Genomic DNA, 26,779 nt, shown 5'->3' with positions numbered 1-26,779 from the left:
AAATCAAGGTACTTCAGTACATGTGCTGCAAAAATTACACAACCTGCTAAATTTACGCCAGCTGATAACAAGTGTTTCTTTCCACATTCAGAACTTCTCAGAAGATGCAGAACTTTGCCACATAACCATTATTTGATTTCCAGCGAACCAGACAAAATAACTGTTCAGGGATACGTTCACATTAATTAAGCCCTATCTTGATGTGAGCCTTTCCTTAAATGTCATTATCTTTTCATAGAGTACAAGAAATACTCAAGGTCCATGTGAGTCATTTGTAACCACCAATACAGAAAAGCACTTTTTAAATGGGCAAACCAAGCGTTTCCCATAGAACTGTGGAGGAGACGATGTTTTTTCAAGCTGAGCAAAACCCACACAGGAGGGATGAGCCAATCTAGCAGCTTGGTGGGGAGACTGTCCTCCATCCCGTCACTCCTGCCTCCTCTCTGGGCTGCGGAGCTCCACCTCCTCCCTTGCACCCTGAAACTCATCAGGCTCCTTACTGACCCACTTCAATTCTACCCCAGCAGAAAACACCATTTTTCCTGGTCAGTAAAATGCAAAACCCCCAGGCAGATGCGGCAAGCACCAGGGTAAGCTGGGGGCGAGTGGACCGTTCGGTGGCAGCGGACCAAGCGCCCACCCAGGCCACGTGGCGCACGGCGAGCAGGGTGCCAGGGTGCTCTGCCCGACCGGTGACTTGAACCGGCTCCAGGAGCGGGTTAGAGCACCAGGGAGGAGCAAGAGTGGAGAAACTGCTCTCTTCTGGCAGAGGCAACCTGCAACATCACCTGGAGTATATCATTTTCATCCCAACCCTCCACTTACTTCTTTTGCAGATGAGCACTTACAGGTCTGGCTGTGGTCATTCAGGACATTCCTGTCCCTCTATGGGCAGGCTCCAGCCAGCTGCAGGGCTGGCAGAAGGGGCCGTGTAACTGTACTTCAGATGCAATGAAGTGGTAAGCCCTGTACCTTCCCCTTTAACCACTGAGGAACTGAGTTTAAACTGAAGAGTCAGAAAGTGAAGTTTTGGTTTCCAGAGCTAACGTGTGCCAAGGTCTGTAGGCTCAGCACACAAAACCTGAAATGTCCTACCTTATCAATGACAGAGCATCACCGCCTGGAGCTCTGTCAAGTAAGATTCACGCTCAAGGGCAGCAAGGAAAGACAGAGCACACAATTAAAAATATATAGTACAAGCTCTTTAGCTTTAATGCTATACTAGCAAAATGAAAAAATAAAAGTCTCGGTCATAAACAAAAATAAAATCATGTGCCTTCTTTGAAAATGAGGTTGTCAGATGCATCCTTTTTTAAAAAAGAAATCCAAGCTGCCCACCTAACGATGGATGGAATGAGATGGGATGGGATGGGATGGGATGGGATGGGATGGGATGGGATGAGGGCAGAAACCAGGAAGAGGGAAATAATTTCTTTTTCAAAGCAGCGGTAAGAGCTGCATTGGACATTTAAACATTAGACATTAAAAAAAATATTCTGGCAAAGGGCTCAATCCCTGCCTATGTATTTAACCACCGAGGTATTGGTTTGCTGCGTTCTGCATTCAGCAATACAGCAGAGAGAGGAGCCAGCAGCCTACCAGCTCCTCTGGTGGCCATGTGCCCTCTTCCCCAAGCGACACAGGCTGTGCTGTAATTCTACGTTCTACACTTGAACCGGGGGTAAATCTGGGGGTACAGCAAAACCAGCTCGTGCTTCAGCCACGATGCTCTAAATGAAAAGCAGCATTGCTGTGCTTGGTGGCACACTGCTGGCAGTATTTTCGGTGGTGCACAACCCATCCAGCTGTGTGCTGGGTTAATTTTTGTAGTAACTTGGGGTCAGGCAGCAAACCCCACAGCCCACAGAAAGCAAAAGCACCGGACTTACAGCACACTCACACCACCTGAGGAAGGCAAACTGAGAAACACCAAACAAATAAAAAGCCCCCGAGAAACTGAGAGGACTAGGGAGTAAAAATCAAAACTGCTGATTCAATACATTTGAACCCCCCCCCATGATCATACCCAGCCACATTAAATCAATTCCTATTTGAAGATCTATACCATTACACCTATTTCTACAAATGTCTTTGCTGCCATTTCTTTCAAATTATCAACTGAAGCAAGCACGCAAGACTCAGTCATAACCAATGATTAGTAAAACCCCCATTCTCCAGATCCTCAAAGTCATTTTAAGTACCCCAACTATGAAGAGAAATACCACATCTCTAATGGACAACAGCAGAGACCTTAAGAGTTCCTTCTCAACCCAAAGCTCTTGAAGAAAAAGTTTATTTTTATGCAGAGTTTACAGATTTATTGCAAGGTATCAGGAAATTTCTGAATGGTCTGACCAGCTTACATGGCTTCGCTGAATTTTGAAATGAAAGCAAGAGAACATTTGCTTAAATCAACAACCATAAGTCACCAGTTTAAAGGTTAACACTTGATTGTGCAGCGCAAGAAACAGACACTTATCTTCCCAGTTCAAGGACTTCTGGTTTGCTGAGCAGCAGCACATAATGCTGCAACAGACAGTTTTTGCAGCACACTTTTGCAGAGATACAACCACCACTGGGCGCAGGACGGGTGGCCTCGGAGCATCGCTGGCTCGGGGCAGGGCTCAGGGCCCGCTCTCCCCACATACTGGCATGCCACTAGCCCACTGGGAGACACTCGTGGGCCGTCACCCATGCTGCTCTGGCAGCCTTTTCAACAAAACGCTGGCGTTGGCACTGGCGCAGTTGTGTTTCACGTGGGGCAGCTGCTGTAAAGCTTCCAGAGCTCTTCTTCCAGCCAGGAGACACCAAAGCCAACCCCAAACACCCTCACCCAGATCCTGCTCAACCAACAGAAAACCGCAGGGAAGATGAAAGCCCTGCGCTGATGGAGTACAGCTGTCCTAGATAAGCAAAATATAGCAATAAATAAGGTCCTTATCTACTGTGGCAAGAAAAAGGCAGGCTCAGGGGAAACGGCGGGCAAGGGAGAGAAGTGAAAAACGTACCTAGGAAAGAAAGAAAACCTGGAACTGCGACACTCACTCCTAATTAATGCACTTTGACAATTAGTTTCAAAATCCTCAAAGTCAGTCAAGACATCAGCTTGGACACCAGCCAAACCGACAGCTACCCGCTGCTCCTGCAAAATACTGGTGGATGCCGCCTCCTTGCAGCCATGGTACCTGTACCAGGGATGCCCGGGGAAGGACCCAGCGCCGCTCGGTGCTGCTGTGCAGGCAACATTAGGAAGAAGTTTCTTCAGCAATTAGCCTGGGAATAGAAGGGAGCAATTCCGAGCTGAAACATCAGACCCACCCATTAAAAACAAAAAGAAAAAAAATAAGGGCAATTGCTGTAGCTGGGCTGTGTTGTCATATGTTGCTTATGTTTGTTTTAATTTTAAACTGAGAGTCAGTCCAGGGTTTGTTACACAAACATATGGCACTGGTATTACATTCTACCTTGTATTTATAGAAAGTACTGTGGCGGTCCAGGCAGCGCACAGATGCCATAATGTTAACAACATTTATTATTAGTATGACAAAAGACCAAAAATAAGCCAGTAGAAATTGTGATTTAAAAGTTTAAGGGACTGACTGCAAAGAGGGATTCAACTGTGAAGTTATTAACTGAAATTCCTCCAGTGGCAACGAACACACAGCCCCCAGGCCGCCAAGTATTATGTGATATAAATACACCCTCAGAAAGGTAATTTGTTTAAAACCGGAGCGCTGAAAACTGATTTAACACGTCTAATGCTAGCCCGATTAACACCAGTGTGCCCTCGGCTGGCGATGGGAGCACTGAGGCAGAAGTCCGCATTCCTGCAAGTGAAGAGGAACAAAGCTTTTGGGACAAAGGGGAAACCTTAATTGTGCCCTTTTATGACCCAAACTGTGATTTCCTCCTCACCCCAAAGGACTGGGAAGGCTAACGGCGCGCTCATGTATCCCCATAAGCGAGGCTATTGATAAATGCCATTACTAGAGTTTTCCACTCCAGCTGTTGAGCTACAAGCAGCAAAGGTTTGATCCTTCACCCCTTAAAAAAATTTTCAAACAAAAAAAAAAAACAACCAACAAACACCACCCAGGCTACAGTACAACCACTAACGCTATACTCCTGAACCTTCTGGAAGCATTTATTAGCTTTGGCCGCCGACCAGTGATTGCTGTAGGAGTGGACTAGAGCTGCAGTGCAAACTGGTTAATCTGTAGCTAGACATTATTTGTGACTGGGGCAGGGGGGGGGTGGTGGCGGTGTTCAGCAAGAAATAGTCGCTGCCTGGCAGACCGGGCTTCAAGAGTGTAAAGGGTTGTTTGGGTTGTTTGGTTGGTTTTGTTTGTTTGTTTTTTTTTCCAAAAAAATTTTATTGGGAGAACTACAAAACATTTACAGTACAAAGTTTACAGTCTCACACAATTTGTAGTGAACTGACTCCCGAAAAATATATTACAACTCAAGTTGACTTATCCTTTAGTTACATTCAAAACATACTTCTGTTAAAGTAGTCCAAAAGAGTACATAGTGCTCAATCTGTACCTATGTACAAACAAAACTAAGCTACTGCTCATTCATCCACCGTCCAGGAAAGTTTTGGAAAACTCCCGACTTTCTACATAAGGAAAAAAAGTACAAGTTTTGGAATTCAATTAAACAAGATATGTTCATGTACTGTATAAAGTTTTCAGATCCAAACACAGCCTCCATTCTTATAAAAGAGTGGCAAAAAATTTTGCTGTAGTTAAAACCCATCCCTACATTCAAATTATCTCAAGCATTAAGAAAAATACTTATTTGGTTTGAGAGATATTTAAGGCAAGCATGGACCCTCAAGAAGGCACTGTGAGACATAATACTGGGACCCCCAATTATTGCTACATACTTTTGAGACTATATCACAGTGTGATTGGTGGAGTTAGGCAACAAAAAATACTTTTTGGTTACTTTAAACAAGTCTGAATTAGATTTGCCACTGTGAAGTCTGATTGCTAAGTCAGTCTTTTTTTTTTTGTGTTGGGTTTTTTTTTTTTTGGTTTTTTTGGGGTTTTTTTGTTTTTCTCTCATTTGTTTTTCAACTCGGACGGGCTACAACCATTTACATTCTAAAAAAAAAAAAAAACAAACCAACCCATAGAAATTCCTCAAACTACTTCCACAGCATCGAGACCGATTTCTATAAAGAAACCATGCAATCTTTCAGATTTACGTAAACAAGGAAAGAAATTAATGAAATAAATATTACATACAATCTCTTAAATTAAGAATTTTACTCATTTACAATAAAATAACCAAGTGAAGTTACAAAAAGGCATATATTACTGTGAAAAGAACACACTCCACATTTCGCCGATTAATAATGGCAATCATAATTTAAACATAATAAAAGAATATATATCTATTGCTTTTCATCATACCCGATAAATACAGTATGAACAAATTACCAATGTATACTTTTCACAAGATAATAAATAAGTTAAATAGTTTCATATTGAGTTGTGTGCAGTGACTCATTCACGCAATCAACTCAAACAGCTAAAAAAAAATTAAAAAAAAATCAGCAGTTATTCTCCAACAATTACAAACTAAACTCAGTTGAGTGCTTCCAAATAAAGCAACAACAACCAAAAAAATTGTTCTAAGCCAAACATCCACTAAGTGGTGGCAATGGAACCAATATTAAAACTTTGGAATGAAGGTTTTAGCATTTGTTATAATAATAATATATAGATATATAAAAAAAGTTGTTATCAAGGCATATTCTTGGCAGGATGTTGGATTTTTCTTTTTTTTAAAAAAAGCTTATAGGTTTAGTACGTTCTGTGTTTTTATTTGAACTGGATTGAGAGACAAAGTAGTTTGTAACTTTTTTGTGTGTGTCTGAAGGTTTGGAGGAGCTGGACAGGCAGGATGCACGCTCCCCGGATTGTTTGTTGCTTTCTGGTGGTGCCTTTGCTAATGCTTTTTTTTTCTGAACACAGATGGAATGGCTGCTGCTGGTGCATATCATAACTTGTCTCCAAAGAACAACAACAAAAAAAAAACCCCAAAACGAAAATCCCCTTCTTCCAAGGTCTCTCTATAAAAATAGGTTTGTTCATGTCATTTGCCCTTTTGCAAAATGCTTTTTTTTTTGTTTTGTTCAGCTCTCGGTGTATATATAGATAGATAAGTATATATAAAAAAAAAAAAAGAAAAGGATTCACTTTCTTCGCTCGGTAACTTACTTGGTGGGCAGCCGCGGGGCCGGGCGCGGCAGCCCGCCCCCCCCCTAGTCGTCGGAGATGGAGAGGCGGCTGAAGATGGGCAGGCGGCGGCCCGAGTCCAGGCTGGGCGACTCGGAGCCGCTGAGGGAGCCGGAGCTGAGCGAGCCGCTCAGGTAGCTCTCCCGGTCGGAGAGGGAGTCCGGGGGGCTGGGCGGCGCGTCGAAGACGGGCGACTCGGAGAGGCGGCGGAGGGGCTGGAAGCTGAAGGGCGGCGAGGCGGGGGGCGGCGGGCAGCCCCCTCCGGGCGGCGGCGGCTGCTGCTGGCAGCGGTAGTAGGCGGCGGCGGCGGCGGCTGCGGCGGCGGCCGCGGCGAAGTTCTGGGTGTGCAGGGCGAGCGGGGCGATGAGGCTGCCCAGCTCCTGCCCCGAGAAGGCGAAGGCGTTGTTGGCGCAGGGCGGCGAGAGCAGCTCCTCGCAGTACGAGGCGGAGGCGGGCGGCGGCGGCGTGCGCGACCCGCCGGGGCTCTCCAGCAGGGCGGCGTCCAGGCGGCCGCCGGGCGGCGGCGGGGCGGCGCCGTGGGGGTGCGGGTGGTGGTGGTGGTGGTGGGCGGAGAAGCCGGAGAAGCTCAGGCTGTGGTGCAGCTTGGGCCGCTCCCCGCCGCCGCCGCGCGGGTGCCCGAAGCCGCCGCCGCCCAGCGGGTGGTCGCGGGGGGCGAAGGCGCGGAGGTCGCCGGTGCTGCCGGCGGGGTGCGGGGGCGGGTGGTGCGGGTGGTGGTGCGGCCCCGCGGCGGCGGCGGCGGGGGGGGCGGCCGTGCCCCCGCCGGGCGCCGGGCGGCGCTCGTCGGCGTTGTGGATGAAGTGGCAGCGCGGCCCGTAGGGGCAGAAGCCGATGGTGTGGAAGGTGCGGCAGAGCTCGGTCTTGTACTTGGGGTGGCGGGTGAGGCTGCGCAGCTCGTGGAAGCCGTGGGCGAACTGGCACTTCTCGCCGTACTTGCAGGCGCCGCTCTCCTCGAAGGGGCGGCACAGCTCCGTCTTGTAGCGCGTCGAGTTGATGGGGGCCCCGCCGCCGCCGCCGGAGCCGCCCCCCTTGCCGGCCGCCGCCTGCTGCTGCTGCTGCAGCTGCTGCATGAGGTGCTGGCTGCGCTCGCCGTTCTCGCTGAAGGAGCGGTCCCGGAACTTGTTCTCCTTGTTGAGCAAGGCCGTGGGGCTGCTGCTGCCGCCGCCTCCGCCGGAGCTCGTCTCCTTCAGGCTGCCGAACGAGGAGGAGGAGGAGGACGAGGAGGAGGTGGAGGAAGAGCTGGAGCCGGTGGGACTGGGGAACTTGGAGCCGCCGGCCAGCGCCGGCAGGTTGCTGGTGGAGTGCCGCCGCAGGAAGCCCGGTGCGAAGCTGGAGCTGGGGGGGGTCACCGGGGTCCCCACGGCCTTCTTGTCCAGCATGCTGCTGAGGTTGGTCAGGGACTTCTCCGTCTGCCGGGGCGGGGGGGGGAGGGGAGGGAAGGGGGCGGGGGAGACACGGGGAGAGAGAGAGGGTGTTGCAGGGTGACCGCCAGCCCACCGCCACGGCTCCCCGAGCGCCCGGCGCCCCCTCCGCGGCACCGCGGGGGTCGGGGCGGGGGTCCCGCCGCCCAGCTGCTCCCGACTGCGTGTCTGCTGCGGGCGGGCGGGGGCGAACCCCGCGCAGGCTTTGCTGCGTGCGCAACTTTTGAAAAGTTCCTCGCGGCAGCAGCACAACACTTGCGGGCGAGCGGCTGCGGGGCGGCTTCAGCGGGTGAACCCCGCAGCCAGCCTGCGACGCGCCTCTCCCGCAGCCTGGCGCCAGCCGCCCCGCAGCCGCTCCGCGCTGCTCGAGCACAGCCGGCCGTCAGGCGGCCCCCGCCCGCGCAGCCGCCGCACCGCTCCGCACGGCGCAGTCCGGCGGGCACCGGCCTCCCGCCCCGCCGCGTCCGTGCCCCGGCCCGAGCGGCCCCGCAGCGCCGTCGTGCAGAGCGCGGCCCCGGCCCGGCGCTGGCAGCGCAGCGCGCTCCTTCCTACCTTGCACAAGAAGTCAATGTCGTAGAAGGCAGATAAAAGCGTCGTCGACATTTCTAGATCCTGTAATGGTCGGAAATACAGGAAGGACCGAAAGATCCCGCTCTCCTCGGAGGGTTTGGAAAAGCCACGACTAGATAGGAGGGGGCCGTTTGCTTGAGATCCGAAATGGTCCCGTCTCCTTCCCGGCGGGACGGCGGGTGCCGGGCCGAGGCGGCGACAGCGGCTGCACAGCAGCGGGCGAACTGCGGGAACTCCGCGGCGCCCCGCGCCGCCCCCATATAAACGCCGCCGACCGCGGCCCGGGGGCGGTGCCCCGCTCGGCCCGCCCCGCCCCCACCGGCCGGGCCGCCCCGCCCTCCGCTGGGGCCGGGAGGCGGCGGCGCTCGGGGCGGGCGGGGGAGCGGGGCCCCGCCGTGCCGACCGCCATCAGCCCCCGGTGCACCCGCGGCGCGGGCGGGACGGAGCGGGGCGGGGGCCGCGGGGCCGGCGGCGGGAGCAGCGCGGGGCCCTGCGAAGTGCCTCCGCGCCCCTCCCCGGGCCCCGCCGCTGCTGCGGCCCCGGCCCCGGCCCGGGGAGTGCCCGCGGTGCCTCGGCGGGCGGGCGGCGGGTGCCGGGGGAGAGGCGGCAGCGCCGGGGACACCGTTTCCTCCCGCCACCGAAAAGAAACTTTTGCCACGCAATTGGTTTGGAACAAAGGTCGGGCCCGCGCTGCCCCGGTGCGACCGGCGGGACGGCGGCTGAGCGCGGGCTGCGCCGCTCCCCTGCTCGGGGGGGCGGGGGGGGGGGTCGGTCGGGTTTCCTGCTGGTCCGTGTTCGGGAGCGGCGGGCGGGGAGCCGGGGGGCGCCGCCGCTGCACCGGCCGGGCTGACACGCGGCCCGCCCCGCCACGACGCACCCCTGGCCCCGCACCCCGTCCCACGCCCGCCCCCCGCACACCCCGCCCCCGCCGCGGCCCGGCACCCGCCAAGGTCGCACCAGCCCCTCGCCGAGCCCCGCCGCGCCCCTCCCCCCCTTCCCCTTCCCGCCGCCCCGGGGCCCTCCCGCCGGGCTGCCCCCCGCCGGAGGCACGGTCCCCCGGCGGCGTGGAGCGGGCAGCCGCCCAAGGTGGGCCGGGAGCCGTCGTGCAAAACACCCCCGCCCGCCCCGCGCCGATAAGGCTGCGCAAACACGTCGTGGGAAAGGCGGCAGCGGCCCCGCGGCCCCGTCCCCTCCGCCTTCGCTGGGCTGCGGGACAAATGGGAAGGGGAAGACGGACGGACGGACGGACGGACGGACGTGTGAAGTTTTATTGCTGCTAAAGCCAGCAGAGGCGTTTGATCCTCTTCGGCTTCCGAGCCGCGCGGTCAGGCCCTGGGGATCCAAGGGTGCAAATCTGACCACGTCAGCAGGAACCCTGCACTTTGAAAACACATTTGCAAAGGAAAGCAACTTGGGGGAGGGGGGGAGATACGATTACTAGAGCGCCTCACGTCGGGTTTTCACAGTCGCCCCCGGCCGCCTTGCGGCTCACGGGTCCATTTGGTTCTCTCCTCCCCCCCGCCCCCCCCCCCCCCCCCAAGGCTGGGGGGGCGCAGCAGGGACCCGCCAGGCGCACCCCCGGCACCCGCGGGGGAACGAGCCCAGCCTGCGACGCCAGGGCTGAGCTTAGTAACAGAAACCGAAAAAACACCCGGGGAAGGCGAGAGCTGGGGGACAAAAGCCCAAACCTCGGTTCCCCCCTCTGCCGGCGCTTCCCAGCCGCAAGCGCCCCCCCGGCGGCGCCGCTTTCCGCCCGTCCCTGCGCCCCGGCGCGGCTGCGCGGGGATGTGCCACCCCCTAGTGCCCGCACCCGCCGGCCCTGCTCCTCTGGGGGGTCCCAAACCGAAATTCAGGTTCCTCCTGCCTTCCCCTGCAGCGGGAGGGCTGCAGCTCCCGTTCGAGCAGCGAGGCGCTGCCCTCCGACAGCGGGACTAACGCGGCCGCGCAGCACAGCGCGCACCGGTGCCCGCTGCCCCGTACCTTCCCCAGTGCCTCCTCCCCGGCCCGCTGAACCCCCGGCCCACTCGGATTCCCGACCCGAGCTCAAACCTCCTCCTCCCAACCGTCTCTGTGATGAAAACATCACCTTCAGAGCGGGTCCTGCCCGCTGGCGAGCACTTTTATGATGGTGACGGTGCAAGGAGCAAGGTACCACCGCCATGTGGGGGAACGCGTTGATCAGTTTGATCAAACGCATAGCAGGTAACTACGGCGGTGGAAGATTTTGCTAACCCTCTCCGGCAACTGCTGCTTATGGTTTAAAGGTTCTTGATTAAGTAGTTACAGAGTAACTCAAGTCACCAGCAGTGTGTGGTGAAACGTAGGGCTGCTGATACCATTTTTTTTATTTGCTCTCTATAAACTCGGGTGGGAGGACAGCAGTTTCAGTTGCATTTTAAAACCATGATAAGGAAGACCGAGTTTTCTAGTTACCTGGTTTACCGATTAACCAAGTCCTCAAGGTTCCGCAAAGTTACTTAAGTTTTATGGTGGTCACTGTGGATCTGCTACTATGCTGTCTGCATTCATCCAGTTGTTGATATTGTTGATAAAATCCATATATGCCTATCCATCTTAAATTTTATCCAATTAAAAAAAAAAAGCCAATGTAACTAGATAGCGTTACGCTAACCACTGACGTGAGCAAGGTCGCACAACTGCACTGTGATTTTGATACTATACAAAGTTCTGTTTGTTTTCTGCTGTAAAAGCTGTTGCTACACTGGTTCAAAAACGTTGGAGAGGTGTGGCAAAACCAGCAGCTGTTAATTAATTGTACAGGTCTTGTCTATTTTTAAGAGTGGCTTCCAGACATAATCTGGGCTGTTCTTTCCCCAGGAGTTCAGAACAGATGCAAATTATTTTATTTTTTTTTTTTAGCACAACTCACAGCGTGGCTCCTTAACTTGGGTAGTGTGCGTTCTGTGGAACATCTTTTCATCTCAGATTATTCCCACATTTCGGTTTTGCCTACCGAAGCCTCAAATTTCACTGTAAATTACTTTTATGTCAGCATCCCCGAATCCTGGAAACGTACAGAAAGTATTTAAACTGTTGTTCCTAATTTTTTTTTTTTTTCCAAAGCAGCGACCTCACCTTGCTCAGTTTTCAGATGTCCCCTAAACCTGATGCAGAAGCGTATCCGGATTCCGTTTAACCCGGGAAGCGCTGGGCGCTCGGGCACGGCAGCGCCCCCCGGCCCCTGCGCGTACGGCGGTGCTACAGCGCCACCTGCTGGCCGCGCCCCGCAACACGCCGCGGTACCGGCCGCGGGAGGCACTGCCAACGGCCTGCATCACCATCACCATCATCATCCTCCTCCTCAAGATTTACTGCTAAACTATACTGATACCCAGCTACGTGAAGGGCCTGAACGCAAACAGTGGTCTACGGGGCACGTTTTTCTCCCAAGGGGACTAAACCAACAACATACACCGACGTCCGTCGCCATTCTGGCTGTGCCCAGCCATGTGGCTGCCAAATGTAACGTCACCCCGGCTAAAGGAACCTAACATCCTTCTAAAATAAGTGTTTCTTTTCCAGGTTTCATTTTCATATGGAAATCCAATTTCAGTTGCCAGAAAAAGACATCTGCAACGCACAACAGACACTGCTGCGTTGCGGGCAGCGGCACCCCCACACCGCTCACAGCATCCCCACCGGTACGCTCCTGGGGGGCTCGCTCCTGGGGGGGCTCGCTCCACCGAGCAGGGCCTTACTTTCCAAGACTGCCTGCAGAACAAGGTGTTTGGAAGTAAAACCAAAACCTGTTTTGTTCGCAATGGAACAGCTGCTCTGTTTTGAATACAGCAGACTTTATTTCACAGCAATTTTACAAAAGTAGTTAATTTGATTTACAGGAAAATGAGAGGTGTGCAGAAGTCTAACTAATGTTGTTTCCATGCACAAAACAAGGCTACTACCAAAGTGAGAATCCTTGCCTTTCTCCAGAGGAAAATGCATTAAAATTGAAAATGTAGTCTAAAAGTTGTCATTGACAAAAAAAGCTAAGGTTTGTTTCTTTTCTTTTTGAAACACTTAAAAATAAAATGAAGAAAATACCATATTAATTTAATAATTACCATTCTACATCTTGAAAGGAGACAAAAAGAAAAATCAACTTTTTCTTGGTATAAAAATACAGGAGATAAAAATGTGGGATGAAACGTCACACAACTACAGGTGGCCTGCACCTGGATGAATGGAAAATAGTAGGTTTAGCTGCTTTACTTCCTACAGTAGCTATAATAAACCATGCTTAAGTGAATGAAATTAGCAAATGCATTTAAAAGGAACAGGCTCCTACAGCACACCTGACAAAAAAACCCCAACCAAACAACATCCCTCCGCCCCAAAACCAAAAAACACCCCAAAACCAACCAATTGACTCATATATAAAAAATACGTGTTTGTGACTAGTTTGTTGCAGGTTTACCGGTGTCATCACAGCAATCCCTTATTCCTCGAACATTGTTGGAATTAAGTCCCCCTGCCCAACCAGTAACATGTGTGCAGCTCCCTGAGGATGAACGTTTAGCAATTTACTTTTCCAGATTTTCATTTTTGCAAGTATCATCAGACCTCAGCAGGTTTAGTATTTTAAGGCAGACCGATATTCTCTCATTTTGAATAGCCAATCTTGTGAATTCTGCAGTTTTGGAAAATTCTGGAGTCAGAGGCAGTGCTCTAAGAAGGTGTCCAATCAGCTGGGCTTGGTCCAGTGCTATTCTTGACAGGCGACTCAGTTCTCCATGATTTGGTAAAGTTAGATGAGTCATTGATATAAGCTGTAAAAGGTGCTTACTAAGCTGTCTGACATGAGTCAACTTCTCTGCCCAAAAATTCACTTCCCCTTTATCAAACAGGTAATCATCTTCTTCCTTAAAAAAACAAAACCAGCAATGATTAGAAAATTACTTGAAGTCTTGTTAACAATGAGAAAATTATAAAAGATATGAAAGAAGATACAGAGAAATAATGACAACAGAGGCCATTACAAAAGTTTCTTAATGTTAAAAAAAAAAAAGGTAAAATTCATATGCATCATTTTTGAAATGTTTGATAAAATGCAGTAAAAAGGTTCCTACTTTGCCAAAGATATTTTACCTTTAAAAATCAGGCAGTTATGGTATAAGTCTTGGGAAACAGTGGAAGTAAATAGTAGTCCTAATCCTTAACATGTGCTTGCCTTCCCCTGTGAAACTGTGTTGTATTTCACAGAGACCTCTCTGTAACCAGTATGTTAATTTGCTATATACCATGGAGCTTTTTGACTGGATTAAATAAAAAAGGAAAACTCTATCAGTCAGTGAAACATCAGAAAGGCATACCTAAACCACAGGCTTAAGAAAAGATTCATAATATATTTCATGGGTCATATTGTCAACAAACTTCTCAAAAATGTAGCCACTCCTGCTCCTTCCGGTTTTACCATCCAGCATTATTTTGATTTTTACAGTCTTTTCAAGACAAAGAGAGCACAGTGTATTATACAGCATTAGGTTTTGCAGAACCAGTGTGGCAAAGTTTTTCTTTACAGCAGTGATCCTTCTGAAGACAATGACTGATGTGACCATGTGCTGTGCAGAACCAGTCATATGGAAGATAGCACAAATTTACCAAATATCTAAATGACATCTCTGGTAAAGCCAGCAGAGCACTGTTCTTTAATGCCAGATGTGCCTGGCACCCATGGCATCAGTTTAAATTCAAGGCAAGCCATCATCCGCAATGATACTGAATGCACTTAGTTACAGCCTCAAAAATGTTTCAGGCAGCAATGACTTGTTAAGTAACTCTTGATTTATTTCAGTGTTTGCTTATTGGTGTCTCTAATTTTATGCTGATATTGCCAGGAAGCAGACACCAAACTCTTATTTTTATTCTACTGTCCGTGTGATTTTTTTTTTTTTTTTTAAAGTTGTACATCAGTTAATACTGGAATAGCGAGTATCAGGCTTCTTCAGATGACATTTCCCATTCTATTCCTACCACAAGACTGCAGAAACTTAGTGATCCCAACATGAGATAACAACTGGTTGTTAAAATTACCGGGGCTGAAGTCTCTGAGTCTCTTTTCAGATCACCATCTCCCAGCAGCCACTCCAGCAGGATCGGTACACCGGCACGGACGGCTCCCCACCGCCGGAGCAGCTCACACAGCATGCCAAACGCTAAATCCAAGGACATCGGAGCATTCACTATCCTGAGTGCAAACTCTGTTGAGAGAAAGTATGTCGGACAACGTATAGCAGGACCACAAACATTTTCAAATACAATCAGCACAAAAATAATTTCTTGAAAACAGATGCTGAATTTACACAAACACATTTAGAATGATGAATTATACTGAAAATAAGTAGTTAGATGAATAATTACTTCTGTGCCACTTGCGAGCTTTTCTCAATTCCAAAATAATACATGAAGCAACTGAAAATGCTGACGCTTAATATTTTTTTCCTGCCCACGTAGCGACATTAATTTGGGTTTAGATATACAAAGATGTCTGTCAGAAATGTCTCCGGAGACAGTCCTGACACTATGACATGGTCACTATTTCTGCAAATCTGCAGTTACACCTTAGATCTGATTTAATTTTTTGCTGGAATTCAAAACCTACAGCACACTATATGTTTTTAAAGGGCTGGGATGTAAAATGAGTCATTATTTGGTGTGTAATCTCGTTATATATAGTAAGAAATATCTATATACATACACATATACACACACATATAAGAGATCAAGCATGCAAGACAGGCTCAGAGAAGATGTTGAAGGGAAAGGCAGACACCGTTTACAGTACCATCACAGAGCTGTATTTATACAGGCTTTGCTATCATGCCAGCGCCGTACACAAAAGCCATCGCCCACACCATATTCACACTTCCCTACACCTCCCCAGCGCTGTCATTCGGGCAGGTGCTGTTTTAACTGTGTGGTTCCTAGGGCTGCCCTCAGTAATGGAGTACAGAAAATGCCAGAAGCCCCATTTGCATGAGAACTCCAACAACTGCATTCACAGGCACGAGTCTCACTGCTGGTAGCATTAAGGCTTTTTTTTTTTTTTTTTTTTTTTAAGGGGATATGGGAAGAAGACCGGAGGAGGAGATCTAATAAACAAGCCCCTGTAAAATCCCTATTACTTTAAAATGGATTTTGGCAGAATTCATCCTTGTTCATAGTCACCAGCAAATTAACAGCCTGTCTTCTAAGTAGTGATATCATAAAGACACGTCATTCTAAAAGGCTTTTGCGAGCAGACAACAGCGCAGAGTCACAATTACTTGGTGAAAATCCAGACACACCTGGAAGCCAGACCTTACTTTTTGTGTTTGAGTGTATCTAAGCATTTCTCGTGAAGGAAACAACTGACATGAAAGGGGCACAGCAGTGCAGCCAAGACCTGTCCTTCACAACTCACACTCACAGAGCTGCAGCACGTGCCAGCTGCAGGTTTTCCTAGAGTTCGCTGGCACAGCAGCGTAACGCACGCTGACACACCGGGACTAAGCAAATATGCGTGCCTATGAACAGGGAAGCACGGGAAACAACTTCAGGGCAAAACAGACCGAAGGGAAGATGGGTACGTGGTATTTGACAGACCAGGCAATGTACCGAGGACACTGGGGAGGATGAATTAGTATTTGAGACCATGAGAACAAAGGACCATAATAAGGAAGGGAGTGAAGGAGAAAGAACAGATGGTCCCTTCTTTATCTTGGAGTTAGATGAGGGTAAATGGAAATCTTCTTGAACAAGCAACAGGAAGGCAGGCAGTCAATCTCTTGGGGACACTAATAATGTTACGTAGGCAGTTTGTCTCTGCTAGACGGTAAAATCAAATGTTCAAATCTGTCTTCTTGGTGTCAGGACTTACCGCTGTACCAGGACATTCCTCAGCTTTGCCCATGAGGGAGAGCTTGCAGGGGTGCAGTGCCACATCCCGACACCATGTATTTTAGGTATTGAGGGGTTTAGATACTGGTTTTGCTGACATTTCTTTCCAAGACTTCATTATTATTATTACTATTTTTGCAATATGCTTTCTCTGTTGCTGTGCCCTACTTGGTACCAGTCTGATACCCTGAAGAATAGGTACAATGGTTGACCTCTGTTTTGATTTGCTTAGGCTCAGGCAGAAAACACATTTCATTCCAGTGCCATGGGGACCTCAGAAATACTGGCAATCCTTAGAGCTGGAAAAATAGACATGAAAATGGAGTGTGGGGTTCTGAGCCTGAAACAAACATCCCAATTACAAACACTTAAAAAACGCAACATTTTAATTGTCAGTATTTATATAATGTCTCTTGCTTGTGTCACTTCATTTGTATTTGAATATTTAGCGAATTAAGTGATGCTGCGAGCTAAACCCACAACATGTTATTTCCCACTGCTGCCTTCCTGAAGTTAGCTGTTGCTTTGGAGGACTGATTATAGATACAACTGCAGATACTTAAAATACCTGCCATTTTCTGGGGCCTTTTTTCCCTCCTAAGATTTAGATTCCTTAAGTACAAATATGGTGATGCTCTCTTTGTGAATGAAAACACTGTACTACTGAGAAAAGCACCAAAACATTTATTGGGGCCTCTAATTCTGTTGTTATGTGAACATGCTGAAAACTACCAAGGGGTAGCAAAACAAGTAATGCTGAGGTACTGCTTACACTGAACTTGCTTACTAGCAGTTTTTCCAACAGTGTAACACAGAAGAAAAGGCAGTTTTGTGCTCACACAGAATGGCAATCTTGCAGGGAATCCTTGTGTCACAACAAAGGAAATGGTAAGTTGTTTTTGGTTTTGGTGTGGGTTTTTTTTTTTTTTTTCCGAAGAGAAGAGAAAAACATTACAAGAAAAACATATAAAGGAGGTCTCACACACAGGAAAAACATGAAGACCCTGGACACAGCACCGACCCAAAAGATGCTGAGCACCCTTCTGTGAACCGCAGACACCATTTAACTGATCAACCAAACTCATGCATCAGTTCTGATGTCGTGACCAGAGAAAAACAAAGCAACATCACTTTGATAATGCTGAAACTCAGGCTTCAAAAATTTGGGTAGAAGCCTGCCTGCCTTGGGTTTTGCGCTAGGGAAGCTAGTGCAGCAGCCTCCTGGTATTTCAGGTGTTGACACAGATTCAACAACAGATCAGACTCTAGCAGATGAAGGATTTTCGCTTCCACCTGCCCATCTCACCCTGTCCCATCCTGTCCCACCCCTCTACTGCAGAGCATTAGGAATGGCTCCATTGTTTCAGCAATGTTTCCTCAGCTCCTGTTACACACAGAGTGCACTGACGTTAACGTCTTTGATACCAGTTCACACAAATTTGATGCTAGAATAGTTCAAGATCAGATTTGTGGGCTACCACTGCCACAAGGACAACAAAGAGATGGACCAAGTATCAAAAAAAGGTATAGCAACTCCCTAAGCTTGGAGTGCTGAAGTAATGCAGGTAAGTAGCAGCAAGCAAAGTTACAGGCATACCCATGATTTAGTAGGTCAAAAACACTTTCAGAGGGAAAAACGTTCTATCGCTTTGATAACCCCCAGCTCTAAAAGTAACAGCAATGCATGCTGTAAGCATGTTCAGAATCCTTTAAGATACCCACAAAAGGTGTATGCCTTCTAAAAATAAAAGTACGTGTCTTCACTGACATGTGAACTGCTCCTCACATCACCATTTGCCTGCAAAACAAGGCTATTTTCAAGACGCCACATATTACACACGATGCTGTGTTCATGACTCACGCTATGACTTCAGAAAGTAGCCTGAGCAAGCTGGAAGTTCACCAGGGGCAAAAAAGGCAGGTGGCTCTCCTCTCCCTGCAGCCCCCTCAGGCCATGGGCTCCTGATGCTTACCTCTAGCCAGCTCAGGTACTCTGCTGATCACCTGGTAAATTAAAACTCAGAACAGCAGAATATGCATTTGGCACGCAACTTGGCATGTGGGTTCTTCTGCTCAGCTGGCGAGCAGAGCTGGTTACCCTGCAGTCAGAATTGGTGCAGCTGGGAGCCAGGGAAGGGAAGATCACAGGGAAGTGGAGGGAAGGGAAGAGGCCAAAGGGAGAGCAAGACCTCCTGGTTCAGCCAGCTGTTAGCTCAGGTCAGCTACAATCCAAAACTTCCCCATCACAGCCATGTAAATAAAATACTAGCAAAGATAATTCAAATGGCTGAGTTATTAATAGCCTTTCATCATGTAAACATTTAAAGTAACAATAAAAAATTTCAAATGACAGATTTCTAGAAGCTGCTCACAGCTGAGTACTGCCACAGGAACTAAACCAGCAGAAATCAAACCTGGAGCCGCAGCTGTAACCCAACACTGAAAATACAGTAATGCTCCTAGACGCTGTAGAACTGTTGTTGTACAGACTATAGAAACTGTGTTAAAATTACCAGTTTTTAAAATTCTAAACCATGTGTATGTTCTAACATGCAAAAACATCACAAGCAAGATAAGCATCTTACTAAATAAGCCACTACAGGGGCTGAAATACAAAAAATTCTCTATGCCTTAAAACAAGTAGTTACAAGCAGAAAAATTAATATTACTCCTTGAAATGAAAAACAAAAGATAAGAATCAGGTACTACATGCTTTTTTCATTTTGAGGAATTGAATTTTCATAAAGGGAAAGGAGTTAAGTACTGCAGTGTTTTCGTCTTTGTGAATCCACCCACATAAAAATCAGACCTCCCACATACACATTCATATACTCCAAAAGCTTTGATCATGCCAGATGTAAATATTTCTTCTAGTAGCCTATTACGTGTCCTCCAACTGTACAATTGTTCTCTTTTAAAGCCTCGGTGGTATTATGGGGAACTGAGAGGACATATTAAGAGCATATATACACAGATTTTAAGGACAACCATAGGCAAAACAGAAAAGCAGCACATATTCCTTGCCTAACAAAGCATTTCCTAATTGGTTTTATACTGGAAATTGTTAACTGAAGTGAATTTTAAATCAAAGAGTAATGCAATTTTTGTAACTGTACACTGTGTTTGGAAGAACCGTAAAGAGAAGTAAAACTGCAAGGAAGCTTAGTGTAACCCTGAGAGAAGTCTCACAAAGAACAGTGTACCAACACTGAGGATGTTTTCAAGGAAAACATATAGGGTAAGTTCTTCAAGTGAAATTACAGAAAGTATTTTAGGTAGAGCAGGTATACTCTAAATCAGTAAAATATTTTCTAATTTTTTGCACAAAGTGCTGCCTACCTAGCCATAAACATGATTACATCACTACCAATAAAGTACCTCGTAACACCCTGGCAAAACAAGGTAGTATTCTTGCTTCACAGACAAGAGCAGACATTTAAATAAACAAAGCTCACTGAATGATTGCTTGACAAAACCGGAGATTTATCACAGGTTTTCTGATACATCACCTTAACAAGATGATGAATATCAGCCAAGAGATCAGATTCCCATCCAAATGATGGCAGATCCAGCATCACAGTCACTAATACCTGTAATATTAGATTTGCAAGTGGAACTCTTCACCTATTGAATCACTAAGCACTTTTTGTTGCACTGAAGGTTTTCTTTTTGATCTTGAATAATAATCAAGTTTGTTCCTATTCTCTACATATGAAATATAGGAGAACAGAGTGTGGCATTGCTGCAGATATATTTGTTACTTGAAATACTGTGTTTCTGTACGCACAGGCTTCACAAAGCTTAAAGCACCTTCAAATTTAAAAAAGAAAAAATCCCACTGGCCCAGCCTTAGAGTTACATAAGCTGTCAACAAAGTGAGGTTAGAAACTGAATTTCTCATGTTGAAATAACCTTCTTATAGGTTCCACTTTGAGCTAGACAGGAATTGTGCAACTCTGCAGCAAGGTGACACACAGGTGTCTTGCCACCAGAGGAATAACGAGACAGTCAATAAGCAGTAGCGGTAGATAGAGGATAAAGGGGTGTTCGTACCCACTCAGTCTCCACAAATGATGTTACACTGCTATTGTCCTGGGCACTAAGATTAAAAGAGGACAACAGAGAAGTAAAACAAGAAAAAAAAAAAAGAAAATAAAAAAAGAAAATGCAGAAATGGTAACTTGCATCCAGATACTTGGCAGATGGCTCTTGAAAGGGTGCCTGTTCATCGCACTGTGTCAATTTTGGTTACAAACATCAAACTTTCCACTTTTTAAAATGACCATTTATGTAAAACCTAATATATAAGCAGATGCCTTTTTATAGTGTTTCATAAAATCAAAGGCGATTAGATCATTTCTATCCTCCTGAGAGATATCACTCCCTAGGTGACGTACAACTACGTCATCTGTTTTCCATTTCTCTGCCTGAGCCTTTTTTATAACTGTGCTTTTTCAGGATGACTTTAAAAAGAGGCCCTTCCTGACATCATGCAACACGATGTCAAAACACAACACTATTACAAAACAAACCAATCAAAACTAATTTCTTAATAGTTGCAGTCTCCAAGTAGAGTGGCAGTGACGCTGCTCTCAGCTTTGACTTTGATTATAAACAGATCTGAGTTAATAACATGCCTGATTATGACGGAAACATACAGCTCAGGACTGAGCAGAAAATTAAAGCTCCTGCTTGAACAAAAAAGCACACACATATTCATCATCTTTTCAAGCCCTTTTTGGGAATGTGAACAGAACGGTATTTTCAACTCAGTCACTAGCTGTTTTTTCCCCCTTTTAAAATAGATATATGTATACTTAAGTTTTTCCCATGCAAGCCGTGACTCCTGTACACGGAGGGGTTTATTACAAAACAGCCACAGCTCACAGATCTGTCAGAGGAAATGAGCATTTGCACTTTACCACTTGCATTACCACTTTTGTAGAACTTCCCCCCCACAAGCCATGTTCTAATTTAAAACAGCAAAAAAACCAATACCCCCTGCATAAACATACCGAACTCAAGCTTTTCCTTTCAAAAAGGTAAAAAAAAAAAATCACCTAATTGTTTAGAACACTACCAATGAGAATGCAAGTATGTTTTTTAACTCAAATTACATATTTATTGGAAGAATACTCGCAGTTTCAAAATCAGTATCACTAGAACTAAATATATGACTGAAGACAGTTGTTATTGGCATGTTCCAACTACAGAACTTTTTGCTTAGCAGTGATGAAGATTACTGAGTGTGAACGAGATGTATGTTCCAGCTGTGTAGGAACACAGGAGACAATCTCTACCATTTTACAATTTTAGAATAGTATCTGGAGAATGGTGGTGTAAAAGTTTGTTATTTAAGGGATAAAGGAATAAGGAAAAGGTGGGTAATCAATAGAGAAGACCGTACATAAAATTCTTCTTCTGCAGTACTTGAAAACAAATATAATTTGGGCAGAACACTTAAATATGTAAAAGCTATTTTAAAAGCCATAATATAAAGGCAGGCTTTCCCTCATTGCTATGGAGTCATGGCCACAACTACCACCGCTTGCCTAAGGAGCCTATCAAGATCTGTAAGCTGCCATCCTGTTTACTCGCAATTAAAACACCGATAAGAAAAAAAACTTCAGTGGATACTCACATGAACACTCCATTTACCATTTACCACTTTCAGACTCTAGCGCTGAGCACATACCATTATTTTCATGTGTTCTTTCTTAATTTTCAAGGGTATAACAACTCATAACCTTTACATAGCAGTGCCACTGTGTAATTAATACAGCTAAATGAAGCACTGTCAGTAAATAACAAGTAGCCAGTGTTTGATGGATGAGCTGATTCTAATTCAGTCCATTCACTTTCAACTTTAATTAGTGGCATTGTATTCTACAAAGCAAATGGTTCCTTTATCCATGTGATAATCTAATGATGTATAAGTGGGCTGAGAACAACTTGTAAGGTGTTGAAATAAATTTGGTAGTACAAAGTTAAGAAGTCACAATGATTACACATTCTTATATAATGTAATTCTTTAAAAAGGAGTAAGTAATACAAAGTTCCCACTGCAAAAGCCAATGATTGTAACAAGTACCATACACACCAATAAATCTTGCTAAAACAATTACAAGTTTCAGTGCAGTAGTCCTCTCTCCTTTTTCTTTAATTAAACCAATTAATCTGAATTACTACGTGTTTGTTGATGGAATTTTTTGAAAGACACAAATACAGGCATAAAAATGCTATGTGTTTCTACATGAGTACTGATGCAACACTAAATTTTTTAGGTACTATAACTCTTGTTCTAGATGCATGCTTGTTACAGCTGGTGACAACTGCTAAGCAAACTTCACTTTTGAATTACTGGAATTTAGAGTAATTTTAGATTATTGGAAAATTTTCTAATAAACATATAGAAATTTGAACTATTCAAGGCCACTTACGTTACAATATGTTTTGATCTTGTTCTACATTTTCTCCTCAATGTTGGTTTACATTGGTACGTCTCATCCTTCTTACAGCAGCTCGGCTCTAAAGGGTGGAACAACGCTGAGTTGCAGACTTGCAGACTGTGGCTTTTGAGCACATCTGAGTAGAGAAGGCACTTGCTAATTTACTACAAAACCTCTGATTCATGTGTATGTGTGACTTACTGAATGCAGGTATTTTTGAGCAGAATAGGAAAAAGCAACTTGGGAACCTCAGCAACTCAGTCTTCCTGTTTGTTCTGATCCTTACAATGACATAGTATGGGGAGAGACTGTTTTTAAGATGATTTATATTTGATTTCTATCTTTGTTTCATAATACTTATTAAAAAAGGGTGACATCAAATGAAGCGACTATAAAACTGTTCTTATGGAAAGTGCTATAAATCTGTTGTATAATAATTTATGTCAAAAAGGTTCATAATAAATTCTCAGCTTCTTTACTGGTCGATTATCTAAACCCATTTCCTCAGCATGTAAGAGCATATACTTACAAAGCCAGACCCCACAGAAACCGTTCACTATATGAATACTTGATGAAAAAATCCCCTTACATCTAAAGCTTCCAATACAGTCCAGATTGTCCGTTTTATTCAGATGTTGTCTAAGAGATGAAACTTGTGTCTAAAGCATGACTCACATTATTTTTGTCTTTTTGCTGACACACATGTATACAGATACACAATGCTGTACATGTATCATTAAGTTTGCAAACACACTGTAATGTTAAAAACTACCAGAACAAAACATCCACACTGCAAGTGCATCAGTAACAAGTGACCCAGAGGATGTTCACCCCTTTTTTTTTTTTTCTTTCCCTGCCAAGATCCAAAAGGCTTCCAATGCCTGTTAAAAATTGCTAAGTTGCTTTCAATGTGATGTAGCATGATCTGTTCTTTGCACTGAAAAACAGCAGCCTACTCTCAAGCTGCGGTCTACAGGCAGGCAGGTGCTGCCAGGGACCTCCTGTTCAACAGTTCAGTGATCCTAGATCACTTTGGGGCAGTTTTCCTGCAGATGCCTAACAGATAAATAAAGTACAGCCACAAGTCTTGATCCTGAATGGAACGTATCCATGTTAGAAATATTTTTCAAGAGCATTTTCAGTCCATGAGAGAACCATTTGCTCTTCACAATGGAAAGATGATGCACAAATTATTTCACTTGAGAGTGAGTCAGTTTCTGGACTTCCTTTCAGAAACGCTCTGAAATGAGATTAAGCATACATACTCCTCACTCTACTACTATGTTTTGGTCAACATAAAGGCTTGCTGATCCTCATCTCTCTAGTGTGGCTGAGGCTTTTCCAGTATCAGGACTCAACGTTTCTTCCCAAGATTATAGTCACATTCCATACTAAAGCAAGGAACACACCTGTTTTTTTCTTTCACACAGTTCTTGCCTCCTAGATGACTTCTGGATTTTGCACCTTTAGTGACCCAAGACATTTCCCTTTACGTGGGCAGGTCCACACCTCTTTGGAAATCCTCCGGCTCATTTACTTCTCTTACTAAAATACCAAAGGCTTTGGCATTCCCATAAACTAATTTTATCTAAATGTGTTAACAGCTGGGTCAAGACTTGCTAGGAAACTTCTAGCTGTCATCAGGGCATCTTCTAGCAGGGTCCAAGTGACTCGGAGGGCATGTCTCTATCCCAGACATCTGTGGGGTGGCTGCCTGCAACTTCATCTACATCTTCATCAGGCACAACACCATTTTGGAGACTTTGGCATGGTCAGGTGGATCAGTAAATCATAATACGATTTGTAAGAATTACTTTTGAGGAGAGACTGGCTGGAAGAGAAGCCAGGAGAAGAGACACAGCAGAGGCAAGAAGCAGGGTGGACTGGCCTGAAGAGGATGAAGAACCAGCATGGACAGTAGATGAACTGTTGCAGCCTTGTGGGGGATTGGTGGCTGTGCTGGAACAAGGCATGAGAACTACGTATTAAAGTTAACCTGGTATGGGATGGTGAAAGCCTTGTTGCAGCCAGCTGGTTTTGAGAGTGCTGTGACATACTTTGAGGCCTTCTTCCAAGTTAATTTATGTGAGGAGTAGGAGCTGCTTAGTCTTGCATATAATGTGACTCTTTGACTGATAAATAGTATTTAATCAGTAATCGGAGTTTGCAATAGAAAGTCTAACACAGATAAGATACACTCATCCAACAGAGATTTTACATTTGTCTTTTCCATTTCCTTCACAGTCCTTTGAGGAACTCAGAAGGAACTAAGATAGTGCTGTGAGTGCTCTCCCCAATATACTGATGTGCTGAATGCAAGTGCTCATTGCACAAGATACCACAAAAATGAACACATTTGTGTCTCAGACATTAATGCAGACATGAACCATGCAGCACCAGCAGCTTCCCGGTCACTGGGAAGAAACCACTCTTTCTATTCTCTCCGCATCTAATACGTGGCTTTGAAGTTTTCCTATTCCAAATACTCCAAAATATTCTAAATAGGCAAGGAAGACAGAATGGCTAAGCAACCTATGCCTCTCAGTTGTTCATCATGATATGAAGTGCTTTACAAATCACTTGTATTTATAACCATGTCCACAGAAAGAAGAAATGGCACTATCTGTAGCGCAGGCAGAGCTGACAGCCATGAAGATTAAATAATCTTGACTGATTTTAGATGTCTGATCTGACACATTATGACCTGTTTCACTGAGGAGTCAGCACCCTGTAATGCTTTAATATTCAAAATGCATTCCCCTCTGGCTTCAGCTGTATGTGCTCTGAACTCCTGCAAATCGTGCCTCCAAGGTACCTAGCTAGGCACTCGGCAAACTAGTGACCTCCTTTCCAAACTCTGGTTGGAGTGACTTGCTTACCTGCACAAAACAGCTCTCTGGGAGAGGCAGGGATAAATGCAAATCACAAAAGCAACACTAAATGGCTTTGGCATGTCCCTTCTTATGATCTTGGCCTTACTTCACCACTTTCAATTTTGTAACTGAGGTAGCAGTACTGTTGGAGATGATAGTTTCCTATACTGTATGTTCCTGTTCCATCATCAGAGCAAATCTGCCCTGTCTATTGAAGAACAACTGTAAAAAACCCCAAACAGTGATAGCATGGTTTATCTTTGCTTCTTAATGCAAATGCAGCACAAGCCTGAATTAAAGTTGCACTTCCTACGTTTTGGACACTTGGTCTTGCCATCTTACAAATACTCTTAGTGTGGGGAAAGGGTGGAGGGCAAAGATGGCAATGTCTATATGTAATTTTTCAAGTTCCAAAAAAGAAGAAGAACCTCTACCTCATCCAAAGTAGGTGACATTATATTGGAGCTCATGAGTCAGAGAAACAGTGGAGCCACAAGGCTGACCGCTCAGGCATCTGCTGCTTGAAACTAATGGAGCGCTAGGAAACAGTAGCAACACTGGAGATCGGAGGTGTACCCATAGCACTGCTCCAGTGTCTTCTACCTAGCCCCAGCCACCGGAGTCCACAGTATCACAATACAGGTCTAATTACCTTGACAAGTTAAGCCATGGGTTTGACACTCAGCCTCACAACTACCTCCAGTCACACTGTGTCCCAAAATGCAGGAAAGTGTTCCCTGTTTATCTGCTTTGTCCGTCCTACTTCTTTCAGACTCAGTTCATTCTCCGTCTTGCCGTGACTTTCACCAAAGGTCTTTCTGCTCCTGTATGCCCTCCTCTCACATTGGCAAGAGCAAGTCTTCTCCCCTAAACAGACTGAGCATCACCTCCCCTTCCCACATTCTCACTGGTTCAGCTTGACTCTTTCAGCAGTCAACTGAATTTTTCTGATTACTTTTTTCCCCCATCTCTAACCAGAAGTGATGGCTCGTTCCTCCCCATTTTGCTGACCACCTGCAGGTATTGAAAAACACAAGAGTTTTCATTTCAAGTGCCTAAACACAGCCTGGCCCAGAGCTACACATGGCCGCAGAGTCCTTCTGAGGCACAGTGTTCCTGGCACAGAGCATCCTCAGAGCCCTGCTGGGAATGCAGGTAAGCATTTCAGGAGCAGAGAAATTTAAGCTGCTTAGTGAACACAAAAATCTGTGGAGGTTTTAGCTTTTAGGCTCTACTAAATATATATCAAGTAAAGCGTTTTATAGTCCTATTTCTCAGCCAAATTTGTACATATTTTACCA

The 26,779-nt window shown here is 46.2% G+C and overlaps 3 protein-coding genes across 5 annotated transcripts in view; all 3 read right to left on the bottom strand.

The window, feature by feature from the left end:
- Positions 1–6,179: 6,179 nt before the first annotated feature.
- On the bottom strand, positions 6,180–8,377 carry ZFP36L2 (ZFP36 ring finger protein like 2). The gene is made up of 2 exons (XM_055725414.1): positions 8,243–8,377; positions 6,180–7,678 (listed from the first exon to the last, which is right to left on the bottom strand). The coding sequence occupies exons 1-2, from the start codon at positions 8,291–8,293 to the stop codon at positions 6,278–6,280; spliced, it is 1,452 nt and encodes a 483-aa protein (XP_055581389.1). The 5' UTR covers positions 8,294–8,377; the 3' UTR covers positions 6,180–6,277.
- LOC129737290 (translation initiation factor IF-2-like) lies at positions 8,373–9,527 on the bottom strand (the record flags this gene model as incomplete). Its single annotated transcript, XM_055726003.1, has 1 exon — positions 8,373–9,527. A coding segment is annotated over one exon (1,155 nt), but the record flags the coding sequence as incomplete, so codon positions are not given.
- Positions 9,528–12,612: 3,085 nt separating this feature from the next.
- Positions 12,613–26,779, bottom strand: part of THADA (THADA armadillo repeat containing) — a 161,805-nt gene continuing 147,638 nt past the window's right edge. For 2 of the 3 annotated variants that reach the window (XM_055725408.1, XM_055725409.1), the window contains exons 37-38: positions 14,312–14,478; positions 12,619–13,140 (exon numbers count right to left, since the gene is read on the bottom strand). In XM_055725408.1, coding sequence (XP_055581383.1) covers positions 12,802–13,140; positions 14,312–14,478 — 506 coding nt within the window. In that variant the 3' untranslated portion in view covers positions 12,619–12,801. Of the gene's footprint in view, positions 13,141–14,311; positions 14,479–26,779 lie in introns of all 3 variants that reach the window. The other variant, XM_055725407.1, reaches the window with a different exon arrangement.

Source organism: Falco cherrug, chromosome 13 (assembly GCF_023634085.1).
Source record: "Falco cherrug isolate bFalChe1 chromosome 13, bFalChe1.pri, whole genome shotgun sequence".
NCBI lineage: Eukaryota > Metazoa > Chordata > Aves > Falconiformes > Falconidae > Falco > Falco cherrug.
The sequence above is the reverse complement of the archived record's forward strand: the minus strand, read 5'-3'. Positions and strand labels throughout refer to the sequence as shown.